Consider the following 25,701-nt stretch of genomic DNA (forward strand, 5'->3'; position numbering starts at 1 on the left):
ACAAATGTCCGCCCCTTGGCCGCCATCTTTGGAACGGGCAACGGGGCGTCAGGAGCCGCTCTTTAATTGCTCACCGCCATCTTTGCAAAGGGCAGCTGGAGTGGGGGGCGGGCTTTAGCTAAGGGCCGATCGAGAGCTCGTGACGAGTCGGGAAAGGTCCGTCCCGAGCGGCTGAAAAGAGGAGGCGGCCGCTGCTGCTGAGCTCGCGGCTCCGGGAAGGAAAGCGGGAAAGGCGGTACGTGACGAGACGCGGGCGGGGAGGGGCAGCCTGGGCACGTTCTCTTCCCCTCCTGCGCTTGAAATGGGCGAGGGTCTTCCTCGCTGTCCTTGGGTCGCCTTTAGACCTTTGCCTAACGGAAGGCGGGGGTCGTCGTCGTCGTCGTCCACCCGGCCCACACAGACGCACGCGCGAATTGCCCCGAGGCCGCCCATCTCCCCGGCACTTGGGCGGCTCGTGACGTCACTTCGGCGGCTCGTGACGTCACTTCGGCCCTTCCCCGTTTGGTGGAGGAGGAAAGAGAAGCCGGGGGAGGGGCTTGAAGGAGCTCGAGGTGACATGTACAGTACATGGTTCTCTCTCCCCCATCCCCATTAAAATCCCCACAACAACCCTGTGAAGCAGGCCAAACTGAGAGATTGGCCGTGCCAAGGTCAGGTCAGTCTGTGGCAGGGTCAGGATATGAATTTGGGTCATTCAGCTTCTAGTCCAGCCTTTGCCAAGCTGGCCCCCTTCCAGGTGTTTTGGACTCCTGCTGAGGCTGATGGGTATTATAGTCCCACATGTCTGGAAGGGACAAGGTTGGCGGACCACTCCCAATACTTTTATCAGCTGTGCTGCTCTTCAGCCACCTCCTCACTAAGTAACTTCATATATCCCCATCCTCTTTGGTTCACCAGAGAGCGTCCTTCAGTTTCTTCTTGGGATTATATCTTTTCCCTCCTGCCTACCTAGTCATTGAATTTAATTGCAGCCTTTCTCACCATAATAATTGTTGCTTAGCCCAAAGCATACTCAGGTTCAGGTGCCAGGCTACAAAGTTCTTGCAATGGCCAGCTGGAATGCAGCCATTTGAGGAAAAGGAACCCAAAGTTGCTGGTCTTTCAGCAAAGGCAATAGAGAAATCTCACAAAGGTGGTCTTTCTGCAGCAGCAATGGAGAGGCCCTACAGTCGCAGCCCTCCCTTGATAGAACTGCTGAGGGATGTGATAGCTGAGGGAGGAACCTCATGGAGAGGCCCTGTAGGTCTTTTTGAAAAAATGCATCACCCTCCCAGTTTCCATAAAAGACTCTTGCTTTTCAAGTTGAGTAGCTCAGTTTCCGTGTGGTAAGGATGGTTCATTTGAAGCTGGCCACAGCTGAAAGTGCAGAAAGAGAGCAAAAAGTCTTGAGATGGATCTTTAAAGAGGTGTGTATGATTGAACTCTTTACCAGGCCCAATTACTTTCAGCAAAAAGGGGAGAACCTTGGTGGAAATGGAAGACCCTGATCAGTTGATGTGCAGACATGGTCTCACTACTTGCTACCCACTGATTCTAGACTTATTACTCCATTTTTATTGGTTGCTTAAGATCTGCTTATCTGTTGTCGAAACAAAATAAAAAAAAATCCTTCCAGTAGCACCTTAGAGACCAACTAAGTTTGTTATTGGTATGAGCTTTCGTGTACACGCACATGTTTTGAAACTCTTATCTGTACCATTTGGGGGGGAGTAGTGCCTTCTACAGATCCGTGGTTCAAATGTGTGCAGATGAGATAAGAATAAAGAAATTTTCTACCTCTTGTGTTCTCTAGACCTTGGTAACAGTGCTGAAACTGAAAATAGAAGCAAAGTCCTCTAAAATGAAACCATCTTTTGTAAGGAATCATACCGTTTGGGGAAACTGGCTGACACATTCTCTTTAGAGCAATACTGCCAATATTAACAGCCAGGAAATCTCCAGAAATTCCTGTTGATTTAAGTCTCTGTTCTTCGACGCTTAATGTACTGCACTTTGTCAAGGTTGTTGTTTTTTTGTTTCTTTCAGGTTCTGCATTGTTTCAGACATGGCTGCTCATGGGATCTCCATGGGCCAGCAAGTGGCAGTGATTTGGGATATGCACTCTCCTGCTGAAGCGCTGCAAAGTTTTGTGCAGAACATCCAGGCTGCTGTTGGAGTTGAGGGTCATGTATCTGTAGAAAATATCAACCAGCTGCTCCAATGTAAGTGTTGAAAAAGTATTCGTTGCCGTGTTTGGTTTTAAGGTCTCATTGTAGCACTGAACCAGTACATGTTGGACATCATAGAATTTTGTGTGTAGAGAATGAAACAGCACTGAGCTCCTTGTTAAGTCACTAACAGCCTGAGAAAAGCCCTTGCTGCTCTTGTGCCATGGCAAAGTTGCCAAACAGGGATGGGGTAGTGACTGCTGTCTCTTTGCCTGCCTGTCAGGCTGCTTGTGACGCACAGCAATGACATTCTGTACAACATGGGAATAATTTGTGGCCATGAGAAGGATGTTGTCCTTTTCTTAGAATACCTGGTTTTTTACCATACAATATGTGAATTGCCTAAGTGACCTGATTCTGACTGCAGCGTGCAGAGGCAAAGAGACAGCCAGAATAACGCATTGCAGCCTTGTGTGTAGCAATCTCAAGAAATCTAGAAGTTCTGTTCAGTGACTGACTCAGTAAGAGTTTTCCAAGATTACCACTTAAAATGGCTTTGAAAAAATACTGCTGAGGTCATGGTGTAAAACCCCATCAGTTATGATGGCATGCATATGTATGTAGAGGGATAATGTGTTCTCTTCTTTTAACTCTTCAGCATCCCATAAGGAATCCAGTTTTGATGTGGTTCTGTCAGGCCTCTTACCTGGCAGCTTGACTGTGCATAGTGCAGAAGTACTGGCTGAAATAGCTCGGATAGTCAAGCCAGGGGGCCGTGTCCTTCTGAAGGAAGTAGTGACAACAGAAACAGGTAAGGGGGTACCTTTTCTCTTACCTCTGGACCATGGGTGTCAAACATTAATTTGACTGATGGGGCTCTGTTGAGTTTATTTTTATTTTTATTCGTTTTTTCTTTTAACTTTTTATTTGAAAATGCTTTTTATTGGTTTTTGTGAATACATAGTAATAACAAAATTCTTCATATAATCAATCCATGAAATTCTCTGAATCTCGTGACTTCCCCCCCCCCCATCCCTTACATGGGTCCTAATAACAATTTTTTTACCAATATACATAATATATTCTCCATATTTTTCATTGCTATAAGTTATGCATAAACCTCATTGCTTTATAAGTGATTCTTAATGTCCAGCTAACGTTTTAATTTGCTTACAATGTTCTCTTACGTAAATTATTAATTTTTCCCATTCTTTTTTAAAGTCCTTATCCTCTTGATTCCTTAGTCTCCTGGTTAGTTTTGCCCGGGGCTTCGTTGAATTTAAGCTGCCATAGCTTAGAGCTTGTCTACACCTGAGCATGTCAGGTGGTCATGGCAGAGTTGATTTAACCAGATGTTGATACAGCATCTGTAACTGAACATAACTGGGTATCAGTAGAAGCAGTGCTGGAAGTTGTGTGTTCTTGAGTTAAGTTATACCACGTTCAATTCCTGCTTGAGTTGCAAGAGAACAAGATATTTAAACAAGTTGATTCAGTGATTGACCTAATAATCACTTCCTTACGCTAATTAAGATCAGCTAGAGGGCTTTAGGGATTCAGTTACAGGGAGATTGCTAGAAATAGCCCATTTATATTTCCTAATTAATTGAATTGATGTCTGACAGTTCCTGAAATGATTCAGGTAATGCAAAGAATGAGGCCTGTGTGACTCTCTTCTGTGGGACAGTCATGCTTTGAGCACTGCACCTAGTTGATTATGGATGCTTTTTCCTCCTCGTCCTATACCTCCCAGGTAACAACAATGGGCTCAAGACAATCCCCAAGCTACCTGCAGCTTTGACACTCTCAGGGCTGGTGGAAATAAAGGAGGTACGTATGTGGATATTGAGACTTCTATAGATCATTTATTCCAGAAAATTTAACTATGCACAATATATTTGGAGACAACAAAGCTTTGGGTTTCCCTAGGGAGCAAGCAAAAGTAGCCTTGAAAATGCTTGCTTTGGGTGGCATTCACTGGTAGTGCTACTCAGAGTATACATAGTAAAGTCAATGGACATGACTAACGGTCATTAATTTCAGTGGGTCTACACTTGAGAAGGACTTAGTTGAATACTACCATTGGGTTTCTTTGGATGAGGTTTCTACAAAGGGAAAACATATTGTGTGGGTATCATGGTGCTAATGTGCTATTTCTTCTGGGTACTCTGGGATGGATTTGACACCAGGCTAATTATTTGCTTTGTCTTGTTTTTTAGTTACAGAAAGAGCCCTTAACCTCTGAACAAATCCAGTCTCTTCAGGAACGTCTGGGTTTCCAGTGCAATGAAATTTATTCTGTTCAGATGGAAGGCAAGAAACCCAACTTTGAAGTGGGATCTTCAAGTCAACTCAAAATTTCTTTTGTCAAGAAAGAAAGAGGTGAATAGGGATCTCTCCTCTTCACAGCATAATCTTAGGAAATACATTCACTTGTCCATAGAATGTGAATTCACTCTGTTCTTTAGAAGTCAATATAATAACCAAGGTGGTTACTGACACATGGTCTTTGAAAGCAATGCTCTTTACCCTTTTATAAGCGTAGTGTCTGTTGGTAGCCTTCATTTCAGCCTCAAAAGCAAATTGCTAAACTAATGATGAACATGTTCACAGTGCTTTATGTCAGGGTATGGAATCTACATTCCATTGGCCAGAGTGGTTTGTGGCTTAATTTCAGCCAGCCTTCAAGGTCTCTTGCCCATCATTTGTTCAGTGGGGAGCAATTAAGGGAAAAACAAGCCTTTATGTTGAGCACCCCCTTTCTCTGTAAGGGGATCTGCAAGAAAATCAAAGCAGAAAGTACAATATCTCAGCTGTGGCAGCCCTATTTTATCATGACAGCATCTCACAGAACTTCACAGAGTGATGCGCTTCAGAGCACAGTATAATGTGTTTTCATTGTCATGCCACCACGTTAGAGGGCCACACAAAGATTTTATATCTATATTGGGAGCAGACCTTATGTTGGATGCATTATAATAGATTTTCCATAGTTAGATCTGAAAATATGCTGAGGTGCTCTCTAACAAAGTTTGAGCTAAAAGGTCCCAAGAATGGATTAGACAAAATATGTGCTAGGACCCCACTGTTGTTCTGTTCTCTGCAATTCCTTATTCTATTCTCCTTAGAAAAGCCGGCTGTGGATCCCATGGCTGCAAAGCTCTGGACTCTTTCTGCCAATGATATGGACGATGATGATGCAGTGAGTATGAAAATCACCTAATGCAAGTAAAGGAATGCCCTTATTTTATACATTTCTCTGTGTTCTGACGGCTATGCCAGTGCCACATTATTTCTGCTGTTTTGTTCTGAGATATCTCTACGACTGTGCAGCAGCACACCTGGAACAAACCTCCCAAAATGGGGACTGTCTTAATGGAGAGGGAACCATCTTAGTTTCATATGGATCATGGTCTTCTTCTTCTTCTTTCCAGGATCTTCTGGATTCAGACGAGCTTTTGGACCCTGAGGATTTGAAAAAGCCAGATCCAGCTTCCCTTAAAGCCCCTTCCTGTAAGGACTCTGGAAAGAAGAAAGCGTGTAAGAACTGGTGAGTACTGAAATACAGTGGTACCTCGGTTTTTGAACGTAATCTGTTCTGGAAGACAGTTCGAGTTCCGAAATGTTCGAAAACCGAAACCTCAATAGCCCACAGCTATGCCTCCGGATCTTTCACGCAGCGGAAGCCACATAGCATGTTCGACTTCCGAGGCTTGTTCGAAAACCGAAGCATTTAATTCTGAGTTTTTGGCATTCGAAAACCGAAAGCTTTGACTTCTGAGACATTCGAAAACCGAGGTACCACTGTACATGGACATTCTGGCCCTAAGATGAATTTGATTCCATGGTCATAGGCCCAGCACCTTGTTACTCTCAAGAGAAGTGACTTTTTGTGACATGAACAAATGTTTGTGATGCTGCAAACAAGCTGCTTGAATTGCATGTGGTTTTTTTCAGGTTTATGTGTTGTTCTTTTTGTTTTGTTTTTATAAGATTTGCTTTGTATTAACTAGTAGGGATGTTTTATTTATTTATTTACAAACTTCCTGAACTTTATTGCTTGAGATCAGTTATGCAACTCGTGCATCTGAAATAAGATTGGGGGGGAGGAGAGAATCAGCAAAATACAGCCTTGGGGAAAATCCAGGTAAGAAATGAAGAGAGTGAACTGCAAGCTTATGTACATCAACTTGGAAATGAGTCCACATGGAAACCAGGACTTCCAAATAACGGTACATAAGGTCAGTTTGTTGGAAATGTAGTTTCTCCGAAGTTTGAAACCTAGGCCAGGAGCTGGAATTCTTCAACTAAATTTATTTTATTGAATTTATATACAGCCCTATGCCCTGAGGTCCCTAAATAATAGGGAAGATCTTGGAATTTGCATATTTCAGTGTTCTGTCCTGTTTGTAGCAGTTGAGATACTCTCTGCTGCACAGCACTGCTGTGATCAGATTGGAGAGAAATAAGAACTAGCATGTCTGGAGAGCTTTACAGACACTCTAAGGAAGAATAAGCCACCCACTGCCTGCTTGCAAACTGTTATATAATGATTTCTTTGTTAAATAAATAGATTTATATGTAGATTTATAAAGCTTCTCCCTTCTGCAGTACCTGTGGTCTTGCTGAAGAGCTAGAGCAGAAGAAGAACAACATACAGCCCAAATCCGCATGTGGCAATGTAAGGATGTACATTTACTTGCTAATCAAAACACTGGATTTATATCTAGGTCAGGAGTGGGGAACCTTTTCACTCTGCTGTGCTGGATCCTTTGGTCCCCCATCATGGCAGCCCCTTTTCATCCTGGCAGGCTGCCCTCCTCCCAGTCACTTGACAGTCAGCATGGTCAGCTTGGATCGGCTAGATTCCCTGACTGCCAGCTCCAGACTGTAGCTGATCCTAGCGGGGCTTGAAGCCACTGCAAGTCAGCTGGTTGCTGCTGTATTCGAGACCCGCATTCAGCAGAGATCAGCTACACTCCGGAGCACCCACATGTGCTTTCCGCCATTTGCAGATGCAGAGCAAAGCACGTGATTTCAGATAGCTTATATACATGGCAAATTAGTTAAGTGTGTTCACCATAGGTGGACATGCAGGGTATATACAGTTTCTAACACAGAAGAGAAAGCCATAGAATAATTTGTCATGTGAAGAAGCGTTGTGCAAGATGAGTGTAAAAATGTAACTCCTATCTTGCCTGTTCCCCAAGCCATGTGGACTGTTCCCTAAATAGCCTTTGGTTCAGATTTGTTCAACTGCTATGGTTGAGGTGGAATGAGAATTATCCTGGAGGATTATGTGCAGCCACTAAAATATTTTTTCCACCTCGGGGTGGGGGGAAATGTGGTGCATTGAGCCTCAATACTGACTGACTTTGTCTTGTTAAGGCCAATTCTTCCCCTCACCCCTTGAGACAAACTTTTAAGTCCTATTTAATGCAAGCCCCTTCCCACTTGGAAAATGAACAGGAACTGTGAAACATTCCCCTTTGCCAGGGCACTGACTTGGCCTCTCTTCTCCCTGCAGTGTTACCTGGGGGATGCATTCCGGTGTTCCAGCTGCCCTTACCGTGGCTTGCCAGCCTTCAAACCTGGCGAGAAGATCCTGCTGAATGAGAATAACCTCCATGATGCCTAAGAGAGGGACAGAATCAAGCCTCCTTGTGGGGCACGTACACAGCTGTTTTTTGCCTTTTTAGGCTGTGCATTGTTTTGCTGCCATAACTCTCACTCTGGGAAGGTCTCTAATAAAGGGAAAGGGACTTTATTGGGGTCAAGGAAGACAAGCAGATGGGCTGCTGTAGGCTAAAGGGAAAGGCCTGCATTCTAGGCTCATCTCTGACTAGCTGACCTATTACTTGTTCTTTGGTGTCCTGTTCATGAACATAGATTAGTGGACATTGGGGTTTAAAAAAGATGAGTATGATTTAACATCGAGGCACTGGCCATCCTAACATGCTCTATAGACAAAATGGCTATACTGGCAATTGTCTTCACATTATCCTGGGAATTCTGAAGCAGCTTCAAGTGCTGGCTTGTCTTACCAAGAATCCTTTTACGTATATTTTTTGTGGCCAAACGCAGCACCACAAATTACATTTGGGAGGAGAGGGATTGATTGTGAAATCCCAGTTGCACAGTTATGTGTTCCAGGGTTTTGTGCAACTGAAATGTATGAGGTTCTGAAATTAAACCTGTGAAACTAGCTATCTCATTTCTTCGGTTCTTCCGGTATATCACTGCCAAGAAAACTTCTCTATTGTGGGTGTTGGAGGACTCAGTTAGGGAGAGGGAGATGCTACCTGAGCAGGGGCAGGGTTTTACTTTGAGCTGGTGACAGTCTTATTGAACGGAGGCTTTTAGGAAGCATTCCTGCGTTCCTTCCCCTCTTCATAATGTTTCCTTCTTTTAGAAGGGGAAAGCAGAAGGAGAGTCAATTATATGGGCTGGTTCACAGCATGCTTGATGGAGAACTATTTGTTTTGGAGTGTTCTGCTGGACTTCCATAGGGGACACTGATATCCACTAATAATGTCTGTGCAGGCAGCAAATTGAGAATTCCCAGCAATACTCTACCGTTCCTCTGGTGATCAAGGTGCTATGTCATGTAAGTTGAAAGGCAGCTGAACAGAGATGGATTTAGTGCTTTTCAAGGTAACAGTGGATACTTCTTGGAAGAGAAATAAGCTTTGACTAAACCAAGAAATGTTTTGTTCTAGACACGCAGATCCATATGATGGCCCGATTGACACGCAACACTGAACCAAACCTTATTTTCAGAGAGAAGACTGTGGTTGCTGCACTCCTCCCCAGTGCTGCTGTGCTCCCTAGCACTAAGCCATGCTCTGGCTTAGCATTGCAGGTGAACCTAGGCATGTGCTTTGTCTCACTTCAGACAAACCATTACTTGTTGCCAAGGTTTGTTCTTGGTTTGCCACTTGTCGTTTGTCTGGAGCAAGACTAACTACAAGGCCATGTTCAACCAGGCCAGGTAACTTGCTCATTTACACTAAGCCAAGCAAACTGGGCCATTTTGATCTATCAAGATGAGTGCAGGACAGCAGAGATGAGTGTTTCGTTCCCTGCCTTGGTTTGACGTAACAGGGGGATCATTGAGACAATTGGCAAGCAGTTCACAAGTGGTATAGGGCCATTGTGTCAGTATAAGTAGGAATCGGCCAGCCTTCACATTTTGCTTACTTTTCAACAATCGTCTCACTTTGCTATTGGGTGCTCAACAGTGTCCAAAGCCTCTTGAACATTCTTCCCCAAAAACATAAGAATGTGGAAAACTGGTCCCCTTGGAGACCTATTCATTTTTAGGAGCCAGGTGGAGTAAATGTATTTAACTTGTAGAAGTAGCAATAACTTTAAATGTCTTATGTTTTCAAAGAGCTGGGACTACCTGTTTCACCTGCTGAGATGCTGAATTTTCAAACCCATACTGTATCAACTTCAGTCACTGGTATTGGGAAAGGCTTTAGATCAGCAGATCATTCCCTCCTGCAGAGGTTGCTACCGCGGCACCTGTGAGTGCTCATGTATCCACAGAGACCTTCACTAGTTCTCCTACTGGAATTGGAACTTGAGAAGTATTCTATGGGCTGTGTGCAGTGCTCACAACAATTTTTCTGGTTTGCAATTGTGCCAAAAAGGTTGGTGACCCTTGCGAACTCATTCCTGCAGGTTTCAGTTCCTATGCTTTGAAACTTTAGTGCACAAACTGGTGTCATATAATAGAGGTAAAAATAGGATGCATTTGACCACTTCCTGCCACTCAGCACTAGACCATCTTACTTCAGATCTCTCACCATGGCAGCCCCTCTTGACCCAAGCTATTGGTTTGCTGGTTGTCACCTTCCACAAATACGCTTGCAAGGATGGTGATAAGAGCAGCCTATGTAAGGAGGAGTTGAAGGAGTTAATCCAGGATGAGCTGACCATTGGGCCGAAACTGCAGGACAGAGTGATACAGGCATTAATGAAAGATCTGGACCGCAATGGGGACCAATTGGTGAACTTCCAGGAATACGCCACTTTCCTGGGTGCCTTGGCAGTGATTTGCAATGAAGCTTTGACTTCGTAAATGTATGCCCCGGTGGGGCAAGGTGTCGTGGTTCAGGATTATACCTCTGTAGACGGTTTCATGTCCAATAAAATTTTAAGTGTAAAAAAAATAAAAATTAGGGTACATTTCTTCAGCTTTTCTTCCTTACTAATTGTGTAATGATTCTTAAAACAGGTTTAAAATGAGGTCGAGTAAAGAAATTTTGTAACTGTGAATGAGTTTTTTAAAAACCACTCCAAAGAACACTGTTGCTTGTTCAGGGGGGTGGCCTGCAAAGAGATTGGTAAAGCTGGGTCCTGGAATTGGGACATGACTCTCTAGGTTTCTATGGAAAACTGTAGTGCAGGCAACCCCAGTGGAAAGCTAGTCTTGTGGAGATTGACTGCACTGCAGAGTTCCTGTGACAACCTGCTGAAATGAGGGCTTGAAGCCAGGGCCAGCCAGCTGACCAGTTGAACTTCAACCCCTGCTTCAGTTCACTGGGAACTTCCTCTGCAGCACAGTTTGACCTCAAAGGGGAAAAGGGTTGCCTGACATGGTGACATCAGATGACTGTGAGCAGCGCCACCTACTAGTCAAATTGGCCCACTGCAGTCCAGGATCCAGCCTAAATTCCCAACACCTGTTCGAAGGTAATGTAGGGATTTCAAGGTAGGCCTGGTCCTTGACGTTATTTTGATTTAACTGCAGCATATTCTTAGAACTTGGTTCTCTATCCAATCCAAATTGGTGTCTTTATTAATTTAGCTGGTCCCTTGGCATGGAACCTAGTTACTTTGTGTATTTATAGAAAACATAATTCTTCTTTTCTGCGCAGAATGCATTATTAATAAATAAACTTATGTGTTAATGCACTGTTTCCAAACAGAAAGTTTTAATAGCAGCCAATTAACCGGCTAAGTAGCAGGAAAACAATGTTGGTCTTTAATCATGAAATGCTTGCTTGTTCCTACTCCCCCACCCCTTACCTCTTAAATTCTTTAAATATTTTATTCTGTTGGCATCACTTCCAAATAGCTGATGAGATTAAAACATTAATCTGGTTTTAAGAGCCACATGTTGAAAAGGGAAAAGGAATCCCCAGGTATTTTGGGTGTTCGCTACTTTTTCTTCCCGTCATTCACCAAATAAGCAGTCTGTAGCTACCCTACCCTTCCTGCTTCTCTCCCAAAGTCTAGTTAGGGCTTGCCCAGCTTTGGGAAGGAGGGCGCTAAGACCCTGCCAGAGTCTCGTGCCTCCTTCCTAAAGCCTGTGCCTCCCTTAGCCGGTTTGGGAAGGTAGCTTTGAGCTGTGTGTGTGTGTGTGTGTGTGTGTGTGTGAACTTCTGGCCTCGCACGCACAGGGTGCTATATTACCACGGTCCGTCCCTCCTGCAACTGGGTATGGCTTTCGTTTTGTTTATTTTCTTTTATTCCATTTCAGTTCTTTCATCTTAGATCTGCAGAAACCAACATGACCTCTGGGTCCATTAAGGGTGGGGAGCTGAACATTCATTTATTAAGTGCCTCCTGTCACAATGTGTTCGTTGCGCCCCAGGGGAAAGACTTATTCAGGGAGGCCACCTATAGAAATGGGACAAGGCCATCTGTACTCACAAGTACTCAGTGTACAAGGTCCTCTGCTTCTTTTGAACTACGACTCCCATCTGCACTCTACATTTAAAGCACTACTTTAGCCAAGGATTTCCCCCAAGGAATCCTGGGAACCGTAGTTTGTTAAGGGTATTGGGAGTTGTTAGGCAAGACCCCTCGTCTCCTCACAGAGCTACAGTTCCCAGAGTGGTTTAACAATCCATCCTTCCTCTAGAGGACTCTGGGAACTGTAGCACTGTAACAAACTACTGTTCCCAGGATACTTTGGGGAAAGCCATGCTTGTTTAAAGTGGTGCAAAGGGGGCCTTTGGCAGGTTTTTAAATAAATAAAGGTAGGATTATTTGCCAGGCACAAGCATGTATCTTAAAGAGGATTATAAACTTTGTGCCAGTTAACTACCACTCCCAGATTAACTGAGTGGCTTCCCTACAAAAGGCTGTAGCTGTTCTGGCAGGCCTGCATTACAATGCTCAGGGTGGTGGTGGTTTTTTTAAAGCACAGTATAGTTGGCAGCTGAATCTCCACCACCCATTTTCCTGAGAGTTGTATTAGGTTTGCTTGCATTAGCTGAACGTTGAAAGATTCAGGGCACACAACAGAAAGTGCTTTTTCACGCAGTGAATAAACTTTGGAACTTGTTCCCATAGGAGGCAAAAATGACCACCAAAAGGATTAGACATGGAGGACACGGCTATTGATGGCTAGTAGTTACGATGGCTAACATCTCTGCATGCCAGATACCGGAATCACAAATGCAGGGTGTGCTGCGTTTTATAAAAAATAACAGTATTCTCCTCCTGTGAGTTGTAACATTATTACAAGTTAACATTATTAGTAAAGGTTCTCTACAGGCCAGATATTTGCATAGACAGATGACACAGAGTGCCTCAGTATTTGTATAAGAAATAAAACTATGTCATTTATGGAAAAAAATGGTCATTTGAGCTCTGCCCTTCCCAGGTTCTATATCCCCAACTCAACATGACCTGCATTTGATATCCTTATGCTAGACATTACTTGAGTCTGACCAGTGGCTCATCCAAGTCCCATCTCTTATACACACACACACACACACACACACACACACCCCAAATGAACTGATGCTGCAATGGCCTCAAGTGTGAGAATGCAAAGATCTATTTTCCAAAGATGGACCAGTAAACACCTGCAATCTCCACCACCCCCAAATCTCTGGAGGAAGCATTCCTGAATCTGCAGATAACAGGTCAAGACTGCGCAAGATGGCACTTGAGGAGTAACCATGGGCTGGCAAGAGTAGCAGGACTGGACCCTGGATGAGGGGCAAATTGTCCAGGCACTTGTAGAGTTCCAAAAAGAAAGATCCAAGATGGAAAGAAGACAAAGTCCCTACCGGAGAGGAATGGCAAACCAAGCCTTTGGGAGTACACCAAAATGGCAAAACTGACCAGAAAACTCAGGAACCAAGAAGATAAAGAAAAAATTATAATTAATTTAGGAGACCTCTGTAAGCAGATGAAAACATTAGCAGGATTTTAATAACATTTGTAGCAATTATCATGGACAATATGGAGAGATATAAAACATGGATTATGAAATAATATGCAGTTGAAAAGGTTGACAAAAGGACCCATGGAGGGGAGGGTGGGAAGTCTGGAGATCCAGATAAATATTCTACACTTGTAAAATCAAATAAAAATTATTTCAAAAAGCAAAGCAAAAAGAAAGATCCAAGCCCAAGGAAAGATCCAAGGGAACTGTCTGCAGGACAATTAGTATTCCTATATACATCTAAAATTCCATGGCAGGCTTGCTTTGTGCTGGATCCAAAGCTGGGACTAATGGACAAACAAAATCTGTTGGGCGTTAATGCAGTGAGCCCTACTATCTTATCCGCAGGTTGTTGGTATGTGTAAATAAAACCATATTTCCTAAAGGCACTCCAGTCTCTGTTGACCAAACTCTGGATAAGCACCTGGACACCCTGGAATCTCTCACCGCTCAGAGATTGGGGTGGCAAGTTAGCAACACGATTTTTGAGCTTTAACTCTAATGCTGGCAGAAGTAGATTTATGCAGGAATTTCAGATTTTAATCCATTGGTCTTCTCTCTCTCTTTTTATTATCTTCCAGTCATTTCCCCACATGTGTTTTAAACCTCCTGCCAGTCCTGTGCCCTACTTTTTAGAAACGGTACTTTTATTGTGCTTTCTGTTTCATAGAATCATAGAATCATAGAGTTGGAAGAGACCACAAGGGCCATCGAGTCCAACCCCCTGCCAAGCAGGAAACACCATCAGAGCACTCCTGACATATGGTTGTCAAGCCTCTGCTTAAAGACCTCCAAAGAAAGAGACTCCACCACACTCCTTGGCAGCAAATTCCACTGTCGAACAGCTCTTACTGTCAGGAAGTTCTTCCTAATGTTTAGGTGGAATCTTCTTTCTTGTAGTTTGGATCCATTGCTCCGTGTCCGCTTCTCTGGAGCAGCAGAAAACAACCTTTCTCCCTCCTCTAGGTGACATCCTTTTATATATTTGAACATGGCTATCATATCACCCCTTAACCTCCTCTTCTCCAGGCTAAACATGCCCAGCTCCCTTAGCCGTTCCTCATAAGGCATCGTTTCCAGGCCTTTGACCATTTTGGTTGCCCTCCTCTGGACACGTTCCAGTTTGTCAGTGTCCTTCTTGAACTGTGGTGCCCAGAACTGGACACAGTACTCCAGGTGAGGTCTGACCAGAGCAGAATACAGTGGCACTATTACTTCCCTTGATCATTGCTTCAAGCTACGGTCTTACGGAAATGTGTGCTTGGGCCCCAGGGCAGCCACCCAACATTTTTCTCTTTTGGCTGAGTTTGCCATAAATTGGGGTTGTTTTCCATTCCAGAAACCCTTTAGTCTATAAGGATTTCTGCTGTATTTATGAACTAGGCTGCATAGATTGCCATGCCTAACACATTCAGTACACTGTGATTTCCTGCAGAGTCTCCTTTCAGCCCAAAACTTCCAGTGTGTGTTTGTTTACCCAGAGATTTCTGCCATGAGTCATAATTACGAAACGTAGCATCAACTCCCTTAACAAATCCCTGAACAAAAGCTGGTCTCCGTAGCAGTAAGTATAAATAGGCGGGAACCAACAAGGGCAAACAGTGCCAGCTCAAGTTTAAGTGCAGAGAAAATAGACGGATAGCAAGAGGAGAGGGTCTGCATCTAAGTCGGTGATGTCTGGGGCCCATTTCCACAGCGTCCTGGTCACAGGAGCCAATCGGGGTATCGGGCTGGAAATGGTGAAGCAGCTCCTGCAACTACGAGAACCACCAAAATGGCTCTTTGCCACATGCAGGGATCCACATGGAGGAAGAAGCCAGGTGAGACCGTAGGGATGGGAAGAGGTTAGTTTCAGTTAAATGCAAACGTACCTGCTTTGCACTTTCCTGAGTAATCCGTGAGCTAAGATGCAGCCACCTTTTTGGAATTCCCACTTAAGGAGCATCCCCAGCCACGTGCTATGGCAAAGCGTGCATTTAATTGCGTAGAGCAGCGAGAAACAACATACCAAAACACATTCTATTAGGGGAAATTGCTTTGCATAAATTGTGCATGTTAGAATAAATCCACACTGAAATTATGATGAATTCTCATGAGGACTTTTAAAACAGAAAAATAGCAAACTGGAAATATGGGGCTCCACTATACAGCTGCAAATAAAAGGTTTGTAAATGTGTGGTAAAGTGAAATATACAATTGCGGTGAGCTATAGCAAATTCAATGCGTTTTTCAAAACAATTTTTCTTAAAGCATTTTCATGACATTTTTAACGTGGGTAGATTCCACCATGGAGAACTAAAGACTGGGGAAATGAGCAACTGAAATGGACAGATTCACTCATCCCCAACTTCAGAGCTGACCATCCTTTTAGAAAGTGACAGTTTTTCATGTCCAATTCCAGGCTGAGAGAGAGAAGAGGAGATGTGCAAGTTAGTTCCACTCCGTTCAGAAGTTCCATGGGGCTAAGGGAGAGGGGGTGTTCTTTGTAGCAGCCCCTGAGCTGTGGCATCCCCTCTCCACAGAAATGCATCCAGCACCTTCAGCTCTCATCGTGTGCCGAAGGCGTGCACCACTTGACCCTGGCTGTTGACCCCTGAGATGTGTGTTTTTAGGACCCACCTTATTCTCTTTATTGTAAATTATTTTTACCTCATTTTAAAATTATTATCATTATCTTGTAGCACCCTGCTTGTGGTTAACGCTTAGCTGGAATGAAATATTCAACGCAGCAATAGAGAAATTAAAATAATAATTTATTTGTCAGACAAATAAATGAGAGGCACAGTGGTATATGGTTACCAAGCTCTGGCCTGGTCTCCTGCCATTATGGCCAGCACTTATATTCCCTCAGCCCAGCCCCCTTGCTCCTCCTTTGGCTGCCTCTGTCCAATCAGCCTGGTTGAATTTCCTATTGGCTGATTGCTATAACCAATCCTAAAAGATACACCCATTTCCTATTGCCTTTTATGGGATACAAAAAGCTATATATTCTTCTATCTATAAATGACAAATAAGCAGTCATATATCTTACATTTGTCTCAACAAGGAACCTTAATTACCAGCTCACCTCTTGCCCTCCTTGCCCTATTGCCCTCCAAAACAGATGGTTAATAGTTTTAAATTTTTATCTTAAACAGATGTCAGAGATCTTGGGTTCACATTCTCATGCATCATCAATGAAAGATCTCCTTTTTGGAGGTCTTTAAACAAAGGCCTGACAACCATATGTCAGGAGTGCTCGATGGCGTCTCCTGTCTGGCAGGGGGCTGGGCTCGTTTGCCCCTCTGGTCTCCTACAGCAATATGACTCTATGAAATAAGAATTTAACATTTCTTTCTTTCTAGATCCTTTGCATAATTACATTTAAGCCAGTATATTTCATACATTATCATAGATAGCTTTTTAGAAGAATAAACCTTCTCAAAGTAAAAGGAAGGAATCAGTTTACAGCCTCAAAATAAAATAGGAAAAAAGCCTCTTCTGTTTACACTCCCCTTCTCCAGCCAGTTGCTTTCTTTTCCATTTGCTCTTGGCCTTTAACCTTAGGAAGATATGACTCAAGTTTAATGGGAGGCACAGGGTTTTATTTTACTATTTACCAACTCTTAATTATGTAGGGTCAATGTAACCTTGCTCTTAGCCTGTAATTCCCTTTTTACGACTTTGAGAATTGTTTTCTGCTATAAATCAGGGGGCCCCCTTGTCCAGGAGGATAAACATCTTGCCAAAGTACTTAGGCAGCTGGTCTTCTGCCTGGCATAAAACATTTGAAAATCTTTAAGCTCATTTTAAAATACAGACCCTAATCAAACTATAAGCCTTGATAAAAATGCAGGCTATGATTAGATGCCTCAATCTTTATAAGCTGCCCTTCCTCCTAAAGAAGCCCAGGGCAACAAGCAGCAAGCTATAATACAATTAAAAAAACCCCACATTTAAAACATCTTAAAAACCATTCAAATACAGCCGCAGGCTGGGAAAGATCTCAGCTTAAAAGGCTTGTTTGACAGATTGTGTTTTTACAAAATAAGATTGTGTTTTTCCATTGCTGCAACCTGCCTTGGTACCTTATGGAGACAGGTGGGTAAGAAATGATGGTGATAATAATTAGCAAGCGTTTACCATCTTTTTGGCTAAAACTGCTCAGCATAAGCTACAAAGGGAAAGCTCTCCCTTACACCCTGCATGAGAGGCAGGGAAGGGAAGATCTTCCAGGGAGGCAGGATGGGAGAAGGGAAGCTCCCATGTGAGAGCTGGGAGGGTCTACCACCTTTTGTGTGGAACAAGGGTTAAGATGCACCTCTGATAGAGGCCTTTGTGTCTCTACCCTTCTTTGTCCCTTCCTTCCTTTTGTGTGTTTGTCTTGTTTTGTTTTCTCCTTTATTTTCCTTTTTCATTTAGATTAGTTTGGCTTTTATTTTGTTGAAAAGCTTTGGGTTTTTTGTTTTTAAGAGAAAGCTCTCTATTCTTTTATCCTTTCCAAATGTTTCATCTGAGAGAGCTGGTTTCCATCACTGGTCACCCTGTTCCTCTTTCTTTTGTTCCTATCTTTGCCTTGTGGGAGTTGGCAGGGGTAGGAGACGGAATGCCTTCTTCACATTTTGTTTAGTGTGTGTTTTCCATAGTTCTCATTTCGGGTACAATTCCTTCCCCAGGGATAGAGGGAGGGGGAGAGAGAGAGAGAGAGAGAGAGAGAGAATGTACTCTACTATGCTGCCTGTGTGGTATTGTGGTTAGAGTGCTGGACTAGGACCTGGGAGACCAGGGTTCAAATCCCCATTTGGCCATGAAGCTCACTGGGTGCCCTTGAGCCAGCCACTCCCTCTCCGCCTAACTGACCTCACATACTTGTTGTGGGAATTAAATAAGGGGGAGAACAATGTATGTCACCTCAAGCTCCTTAAAGGAAAAAGGTGGGCTATCAATGCAATTAATAATAACAGCCATGTATGTCCGTTCACAGGTTACACCAGAAGTCTGTGAGGTCCTTGGGGGCCTGGCATTTATTCAGTATCTGCAGAGTTGTATGTCTGCTGTCATTCTGCAGCAGCAGAAAAAAACAAGCTTCTTGAGATTCTCACCTTTCTGACTCCTGTGGCTTCGAAAAAAACTGTGAAGCCAGTCAATGTCTGCTAAAATCTCGGAAGCCAGAGGCTGAGTAACAGTGAGCAGTCTAGAGTGCCCCATATAATTCAAACGAGAGCAAAACAATTTGTGCAAAATAAGTGAAATTATGCAAACATGCTCGGGCCTCAGACTTTTCTGGGTCTAGCATTTGACATTTTTACAGCAGCACTGAGGAAGCCTTGAGGGTTTGTTTCGCGCATGACCCCCTTTTTCTCCTTTTAGGAACTGAGATCGCTGGCTTCTAAACATCCCTGCCTCGTGATTCTGCAGCTGGGTATGACTTTCGTTTTATTTATTTTCTTCTATTCCATTTCAGTTCTTTAATCTTAGAACAGCAGAAACCAACATGCCCTGTGGCTCCATTTAGGGTGGATAGCTGAACATTCATTTATTAAGTGCCTCCTGTCACAATGTGTTAGTTATGCTCCAGGCAGAATCCTCACATCTCTTTGCTCTGTTCATTTTGAAGGGCAAAGGCTTATTCAGGGTGGCCTCCTGCAGAGGTGGGGCAAGGTCATTTCTACTCACTCAGGTACTCAAGGTAGATCAGTCTCCCTCAACCTGGGATCCTCCACTTGTTTTGGACTACAACTCCCATCTGCACTGTACATTTAAAGCCCTACTTTAGCCATGGAGCCATGTGTTCGTTGCGCCCCAGGGGAAAGACTTATTCAGGGAGGCCACCTATAGAAATGGGGCAAGGCCATCTGTACTCAAAGTACTCAATGTCCTCCACTTCTTTTGGACTACGACTCCCATCTGCACTCTACATTTAAAGCACTACTTTAGCCAAGGATTTCCCCCAAGGAATCCTGGGAACCATAGTTTGTTAAGGGTATTGGGAGTTGTTAGGCAAGACCCCTCGTCTCCTCACAGAGCTACAGTTCCCAGAGTGGTTTAACAATCCATCCTTCCTCTAGAGGACTCTGGGAACTGTAGCACTGTAACAAACTACCGTTCCCAGGATACTTTGGGGGAAGCCATGCTTGTTTAAAGTGGTGCAAAGGGGGCCCTTGGCAGGTTTTTAAATAAATAAAGGTAGGATTATTTGCCGGGCCCAGGCATGTATATTGAAGAGGATTATAAAGTTTGTGCCAGTTAACTATCACTCCCAGATTAACTGAGTGGCTTCCATACAAAAGGCTGTAGCTGTTCTGGCAGGCCCGCATTACAGTCCATCTTCCTGAGAGTTGTATTAGGTTTGTTTGCATTAGCTGAATTTTGAAAGATTCGGGGCACACAACAGAAAGTGCTTTTTCATGCAGTGCATAAACAGGAGGCAAAGATGGCTACCAAGAGGATTAGACAAATTCATGGAGGAATCGGGTATCAATGGCTACTAGTCACCATGGGTAATGCCTCTGCATGCTAGTTGCTGGAATCGCAGGTGGGGGGGGGGGAGAGTGGTGCTGCGTTTTATAAAAATAACAGTATTCTCCTCCTGTGAGTTCCAACATTTTTGAGAATACAAGCCCCAGGCTTCACTGAAGAGATGAGAAACAGGTTGTTTTCTTTTCAAAAACCTTCTTTTTAAAAGCTTTTTTTAAGTGGAGTTCTTTAATCTGGTCAGTATCCGTGCTGGATTTGAAATAGCTTTTCCACATGGAATTGTTTTTAGTTGTTTATATATATGGAATTCCTTACATATGGAAATGGTTTTATTTCTATTGTCATTGCTTTTATTGTTCATGTTTTTACTATGAAATCACTTTGAGGTTTGTGGCTGTGGTTCCCAGACTCTCCCCACGCCACAAGACTATTTGAAAATCACTGAAGGTGATTGAAAATCACAGACCACTTAACGATATTTCTGCCTCTTTTCCCAATCTTAATGTGCTGGGCTGGATGCACGGCTTTTAACTGAATTTTAGTTGCTTCTTTTATTTCTTGTATATTGTGTTGTTGTTTTTATTGTGTTACAATCTGGAACAAGATGATGGAGGAAATAGTGGAGATGGACTGGTGTAGATAAATGGCAAGAGGGGCACCTGCCTGATATGCCATGGCACATATATAATAACAGCACAAAGAGCCTGCCTGCTAGATGAAGCCAGGGGCCCATCTAGGCCAGCATCCTGTTCTCACAGTGGTCAACCAGATGCCTGTGGGAAACCACAAACAGGACCCAAGCACAAGATCCCTCTCTCCCAGTGGTGGAGGAAAGGGGGTGTGGGGGTGTGGCCGGGCCCAGGTGTCATCACTGGGTGTGGATGTGTGACACAATGAGTTAAAAAAATAATTGGGCTCACGAAACGTTTTAGGAGTGATGTGGTGGCTTAGGAGCCTGCAGGTTCCGCGCTACCAGAAATGGCAGCATGGGACTTGCACCTGCCTACTGCCTCTCCCTCAGTCGCCCTACAGCTGAGGGGGAGATGATGGCTCTCTCCTCCTACGCTTTCCAGCAACTGGTAGAGGCAGAGCATAACCATCATGCCTAGTAGCCATTGATAGCTTTTTCTTCCATGTTCACCTTTGACTTTCCCTCTCTCCAAGGGCCCCCTAATGCCTTTCTCTCCTGTGTTGCTGTTTCCCAGGTTCTATATCCCTGGATTAACATGACCTGTATTTGATACCATCATGCTGGGCATTACTTGAATCTGATCATGGGCTCATCCAACCCAGTATCATCTATTATTATTATTATTATTATTATTATTATTATTATTACCCTGCCCATCTAGATGCGTGGCCCCAGCGCAGCTTCCAACACAAATAAAAACATAATAAAATGTCAAACATTTAAAACTTCCCAATACAGGGCTGCCTTCAGATGTCTTCTAAAAAGTCATATAGTTACTTATCTCCTTGACATCCGATGGGAGGGTGTTCCACAGGGAGGGTGCCTCTACTGAGAAGGCCCTCTGCCTGGTTCCCTGTAGCTTCACTTCTCATAGGGAGTGAACTGCTAGAAGGCCCTTGGAGCTGGATCTCAGTGTCCAGGCTGAACGACAGGAGAGGAGATGCTCCAGGTATACAAGGGATTGTCTGTGGTTGACGGGCAGAGGCTTTTGCCTTGAGCAGAGAACTCTTTCTCAGTCTTGATGGGGACAAGGCTGAGGAGGATGAGGGAAAGAACAAGTGTGACCAAACCCATGGAGAACAGCTGTAGCTCTTTGCCATGCAGATGGTCCCAGGTTCAGTTCCCCGGGCCCAGCTTTTCCAGGTTGTCCTGGGAAAGTCTTCTCTCTGAAGCCCTGGAAAGCTATAAAGGGGAGGAAGGTGTTTCCATGACAAATCCTGTGCCCTCTTTCCGCAGAGTCCACGGATGAGGCTAGCATCAAGGCTGCTGCGAAGGAAGTTGAGGTCCACCTGGCCGGAAGTGGACTAAATCTGCTGATCAACAATGCAGGTGTCATGCCCCCGAGCACCCTGGAGTCGGTGGACAAAGAAGATATGCTGAGTGTCTACCGTATCAATCTCATTGGCCCAATGCTGGTGACACAGGTAGAGCTTATCCTCATACTTTGCTAGAGGTGGCATCCATTCTTCTGGGCAAAGAAGGGAGCAGCAGGTGAAAGCAGATGTTAAAAGGCTCCCACAACTTTAACGGAAAGCTCTCCATGCTTATTTCCTTACATTGAATTTCCTGAGACGGGCTTGTCTTCCTAATACCCTGCCACACTCATAACGTATTGACCAAGAAAGAGAGGGGGGTGAAATATGCAGGAGGGGTCCAGCCAAGGAGAATTTGGGAACCAAGGATGGAGGGCCTGGGAAGGGGACAAAGGGACTGCCCACGCCTGTCTTCCTTTGCAGGCATTTCTGCCCATGCTGAAGACTGCTGCTAAGAAGAGCAACAGGAAGGGGCTGAGCTGCAGCAGGGCTGCCATCATCAACGTCTCCACCATCGGCAGCTCAATCGGGAGACCCCCTTCTATGGCCACGTTCCCCGTCATTTCTTACCGCTGCAGCAAGGTAACGTGGGCAGCACAGCCTCTCCTGCCTGCCTGCATCTTGGCCAATCTGTGCAAGTGGGGCAGGGTCAGCAACAGGGAGTGGGGCCAGGGACAGTTGCCGCTGACATCACTGTGGCCTCCTGGGAGGGGTGAATTTATAGTGCAAATTCCAGCACTGACCGCAGCCCTTGTTGCACATAGTTAGGAACTGGCTCCCACAAGGTGCAGAGTGATGGCCACCAAGCAGGAAGGCTTCAAAAGGGGATTGGACGAATGGGTGGAGGAGGGCGGAGCTACTCGCAGCTGCTAGCCACAATGGCTATGTATTGCTTCCACTGATGAAGGCAGCATGCCTCTCTTAGCAGCTGACAATCCCTGTTGCCCGCAGGCCCAGCTTGTGGGCTCCCTGTTGGAGCATCTGGTTGGCCACTGTGGCAAAGAGGATGCTGGACCAGATGGGCCGCCGGCCTGATCCAGCTGCATGACTCACTAGTTTACCCTGTAACCTCCACGGTGCTGCTGCTTCTGTCTTTCTTCAGACGGCGCTGAACATGCTCACGCGGTGCCAGTCACTGGAGTACAAGGATGACGGGATCCTTTGCGTTGCACTTCACCCAGGATGGGTGAAGACAGAAATGGGAACAGAGAAGGTACGTAGTGGCAAAATCGCAGTTGGTCATTAGATCAGAATGTGGTAAAATAGCGGAGGAGGAGCAAGAAGCACAGCTTGCAAACTAGAGCAGTGGTTCCCAATCGATTTCGGACCACTGCCCTGTTTGTTCCATAAACTCGTCCCCAGGGGCCCCTACCCTACCAAAAGCCAGAATAGTGGTTTGCATGACCCACCAAAGAAGAGAGTAACACAATAAAACTCATAGCAGTAATAACTAATTGCACATTTATACTGGCTTTTCAGAGTCTGATAATTCACACCCCCAGTACTCCCCCTGCCTCTCCTAGGTCAGTGGTTTTTAACCAGTGTGCCGTGGCACCCTGGGGTGCCATGGTCAGGGGTGCTGTGGGCAATACTGGCCTCTGTCTCTCTTTCCTTCCCTCCCTCCTCTGATGCCCTCTCACGTCTCTGCCTCCCCAAGGCTTGCATGGCTGTTTGTTGCAGCAGCCCTGGCTACAAGTTCTGCAGGCATATGGTGCCTCTGGGGCTGGCCAGGGGGTGCTGGTTGCCAGGAGGTGGGGGAGCCTTGCAGTAAGCAAGCAAGCAACCAGGTGAAGGAGCCCAACCAGCCAGTCCGCCAGCCCTTGCTGCTGGGAATGAACAGACAAGGGGGAAAGGCACTGGCCTTTCTTGTGCTTGCTGTGTGCCATGCCTGCCTGGGAGCTGAGTGCCCTGTGCTGAAGGGGAGCCTTTCTGCCAAGCAGGCCTGGCAGCGCCTGCTGCCGCCCCCCAAAGTAAGGTGCTAGCCCCATGTTCACCTCTGGCCAGTCTCAGTTGGGCCACTAAGGCTAGGGGCATCCTCTTCCCAGGCCCGTGGGGCAGTGTGAGGAGGCACCTCTCTTTGGGGCAGGGGTGCCACAGAAAGAATGTAGTTGGTAAAGGGAGTCATGGACTCAAAAAGGCTGAAAACCTCTGCCCTAGGTAATCCTGCCATCCCCCAGAGGGCAATACTGCCCACTTTGGGAACCACTGAACTAGAGGGAATTAGAACCAGGGGTTGGGCAGCATAGCTTGAACCAATACCCAGAATCTGGCCTTTTTCACCCAAGTTGCCAGGAAGGAGGTGGCCGGGGTCTTTTCCCTGCAGAAAAGTCTCCATTCTTGGGACTTTCTCGCATTTCCTCCACTTGGCCCTGCTCAGAAGTGAAACTTATCCAGCCCTGTGGAAGGTTGGTTCCTGGCAATCTGAAGCCTTTGGCAGCCATGGCCCCCACCCAGGTCTTCTTGTGATTTTTTAAAATTAATAAACTGTTCCCCATAACTATGCTCAAAGCGGCAAAGAAACTGCCAGCAGGGCATCCATAAAATAGAAGCTTCTGCAGCTCAAGGTGTCTGGAAACACCTGGTGCCCCCACCTTTCCTTTCCCAAGTGGCCCAAGTCTGGTGTCCTCGTGGCGGGTTTTGGTTTGGATTTTCAATGCAAAAACATGTTTGCACATTGCAGGCGGAACTGACGGTGCAAGAGAGTGTGCAGGGGATCATCCAAGTGCTTTCCAGCATCAACGAAGAGAAAAATAGCCGCCTGGTGGACTGGGAGGGGAGGATTGTGCCCTGGTGAAGCCAGCAGCCAAAGAGGGATCTCTCCCGATGGATGTGTCTGTGTGTCCCAACCCAGATCAGCTACAAGTAATGTGGTTGCATCTAGCTGCCATGACAGCACTTACAAGAAATAAATTGCATGGCTTTCATAACCTGTCCTAGTCTTCCATCATTTTTTGCTAGCCATAAAAATGCACCTGAGAAGCAACAGAGACTGAAACACACTGAATGGCTGTCAGGGCTGGAGTCAGGCGAAGGTTAGCAATAAAGCAACAAATCACCCGGGGCCAGTGAACTCTTTATCGTAGGAAACAAACCACATCTCAGGCCTAGTGGTCTCAGAATCTGAAGAAGCGTGCATGCACACGAAAGCTCATACCAAGAACAAACTTACTGGACAATTTTTTTATATATTTCTATTGCGTCAGACCAACATGGCTACCTACCTGAATCTAGTGGTCTCAGCAACTCTTTCCAGGTCTTGCTCCAAGGAAGCAGTTGTGAGGACTGAGGGTCCCCATCTTCACCCCGCTCCCTAAGGCTCTTCCCCTGGTTCCTTCCCTCGTAGCTTAAGGCTTCCTTGCCTTCTTGTTTCTCATTTGTGTGTGTGTTCTGGGAGACCAGGGAGAAGGGGTGCTGGACACAGCAGGAGGGGAAGACTCTGTGTCTTCTTCCACAGTCTGCCCACACTCAGTCTTGGAGTCTGCACTGCTCTCTGCCACAGCCTCTTCCTGCTCACTAAACCCTGTTGCCTTGTATGCTCCCAACACCACCTCCTCCCAGTCTGCTCCTTCCCCCATTGACACCACTCATCATTCTCCCACCACCAGTCCCTGGGCTCTGAGCCTTCTTCCCCTGGGGACTCCCTGCCTGGTGTCTCCCACCACTCCTCTGCATCCAGCCAGTCCATGACAATAGGCAAGAGAGTAGGGATAGGAAAAAGGAGTGGCTGTGGGTTGTAGCTCAAAAGTCCCAGGTTCAGTCCCTCCCATCTGAAATCATGGAGAGCCACTGTCATTGAGTGTGATACTGAGCTAGATGGCTTAATGGCCAGGAACACTATAAATACAGTTTCTTAAGTTCCTATGAATCCAGTCCCTTGCAATTAGAATACTTTCAATTGCTTGC

The 25,701-nt window shown here is 45.3% G+C and overlaps 2 protein-coding genes and 1 pseudogene across 4 annotated transcripts; all 3 read left to right on the plus strand.

Annotated features, from left to right (window-relative positions):
- Window positions 1-76: 76 nt before the first annotated feature.
- Window positions 77-8,352, plus strand: CIAPIN1 (cytokine induced apoptosis inhibitor 1). The gene is made up of 9 exons (XM_081017065.1): window positions 77-235; window positions 2,026-2,201; window positions 2,806-2,958; window positions 3,901-3,977; window positions 4,367-4,529; window positions 5,276-5,349; window positions 5,582-5,697; window positions 6,759-6,828; window positions 7,675-8,352. The coding sequence occupies exons 2-9, from the start codon at window positions 2,045-2,047 to the stop codon at window positions 7,783-7,785; spliced, it is 921 nt and encodes a 306-aa protein (XP_080873191.1). The 5' UTR covers window positions 77-235; window positions 2,026-2,044; the 3' UTR covers window positions 7,786-8,352.
- Window positions 8,353-8,496: 144 nt separating this feature from the next.
- On the plus strand, window positions 8,497-10,348 carry LOC308483340 (protein S100-A6 pseudogene; annotated as a pseudogene). The gene has a single exon. The product of its transcript is annotated as a protein S100-A6 pseudogene (transcript).
- Window positions 10,349-14,847: 4,499 nt separating this feature from the next.
- Window positions 14,848-24,725, plus strand: LOC308483329 (C-signal-like). 2 transcript variants are annotated; one of them, XM_081017086.1, is made up of 6 exons: window positions 14,865-15,158; window positions 18,688-18,739; window positions 21,722-21,909; window positions 22,222-22,380; window positions 22,901-23,011; window positions 24,479-24,725. In XM_081017086.1, exons 1-6 carry the CDS (start codon window positions 15,012-15,014, stop codon window positions 24,590-24,592), a joined length of 771 nt encoding a protein of 256 aa, XP_080873212.1. In that variant the 5' UTR covers window positions 14,865-15,011; the 3' UTR covers window positions 24,593-24,725. The 2 variants fall into 2 exon arrangements, with proteins under 2 accessions (XP_080873213.1, XP_080873212.1); XM_081017087.1 differs by lacking the exons at window positions 22,901-23,011; window positions 24,479-24,725 and adding an exon at window positions 22,509-22,581 and having other exon boundaries at window positions 14,848-15,158; window positions 22,222-22,475.
- The last annotated feature ends 976 nt before the right edge of the window (window positions 24,726-25,701 follow it).

Source organism: Podarcis pityusensis (genome assembly GCF_964106645.2).
Source record: "Podarcis pityusensis genome assembly, chromosome: 8".
NCBI classification, from domain to species: Eukaryota; Metazoa; Chordata; class Lepidosauria; order Squamata; family Lacertidae; genus Podarcis; species Podarcis pityusensis.

Bases quoted from the DNA above. Each gene is read 5' to 3' on its own strand.
- CIAPIN1 (XM_081017065.1), top strand. From the start codon at position 2,045: ATGGCTGCTCATGGGATCTCCATGGGCCAGCAAGTGGCAGTGATTTGG. The intron at 3,978-4,366 runs GTACGTATGTGG...CTTGTTTTTTAG, and splicing joins GGCTGGTGGAAATAAAGGAG to TTACAGAAAGAGCCCTTAAC. The intron at 4,530-5,275 runs GTGAATAGGGAT...TATTCTCCTTAG, and splicing joins TTTTGTCAAGAAAGAAAGAG to AAAAGCCGGCTGTGGATCCC.
- LOC308483329 (XM_081017086.1), top strand. From the start codon at position 15,012: ATGTCTGGGGCCCATTTCCACAGCGTCCTGGTCACAGGAGCCAATCGG. The intron at 15,159-18,687 runs GTGAGACCGTAG...TTCTCCTTTTAG, and splicing joins CACATGGAGGAAGAAGCCAG to GAACTGAGATCGCTGGCTTC. The intron at 23,012-24,478 runs GTACGTAGTGGC...TGCACATTGCAG, and splicing joins CAGAAATGGGAACAGAGAAG to GCGGAACTGACGGTGCAAGA.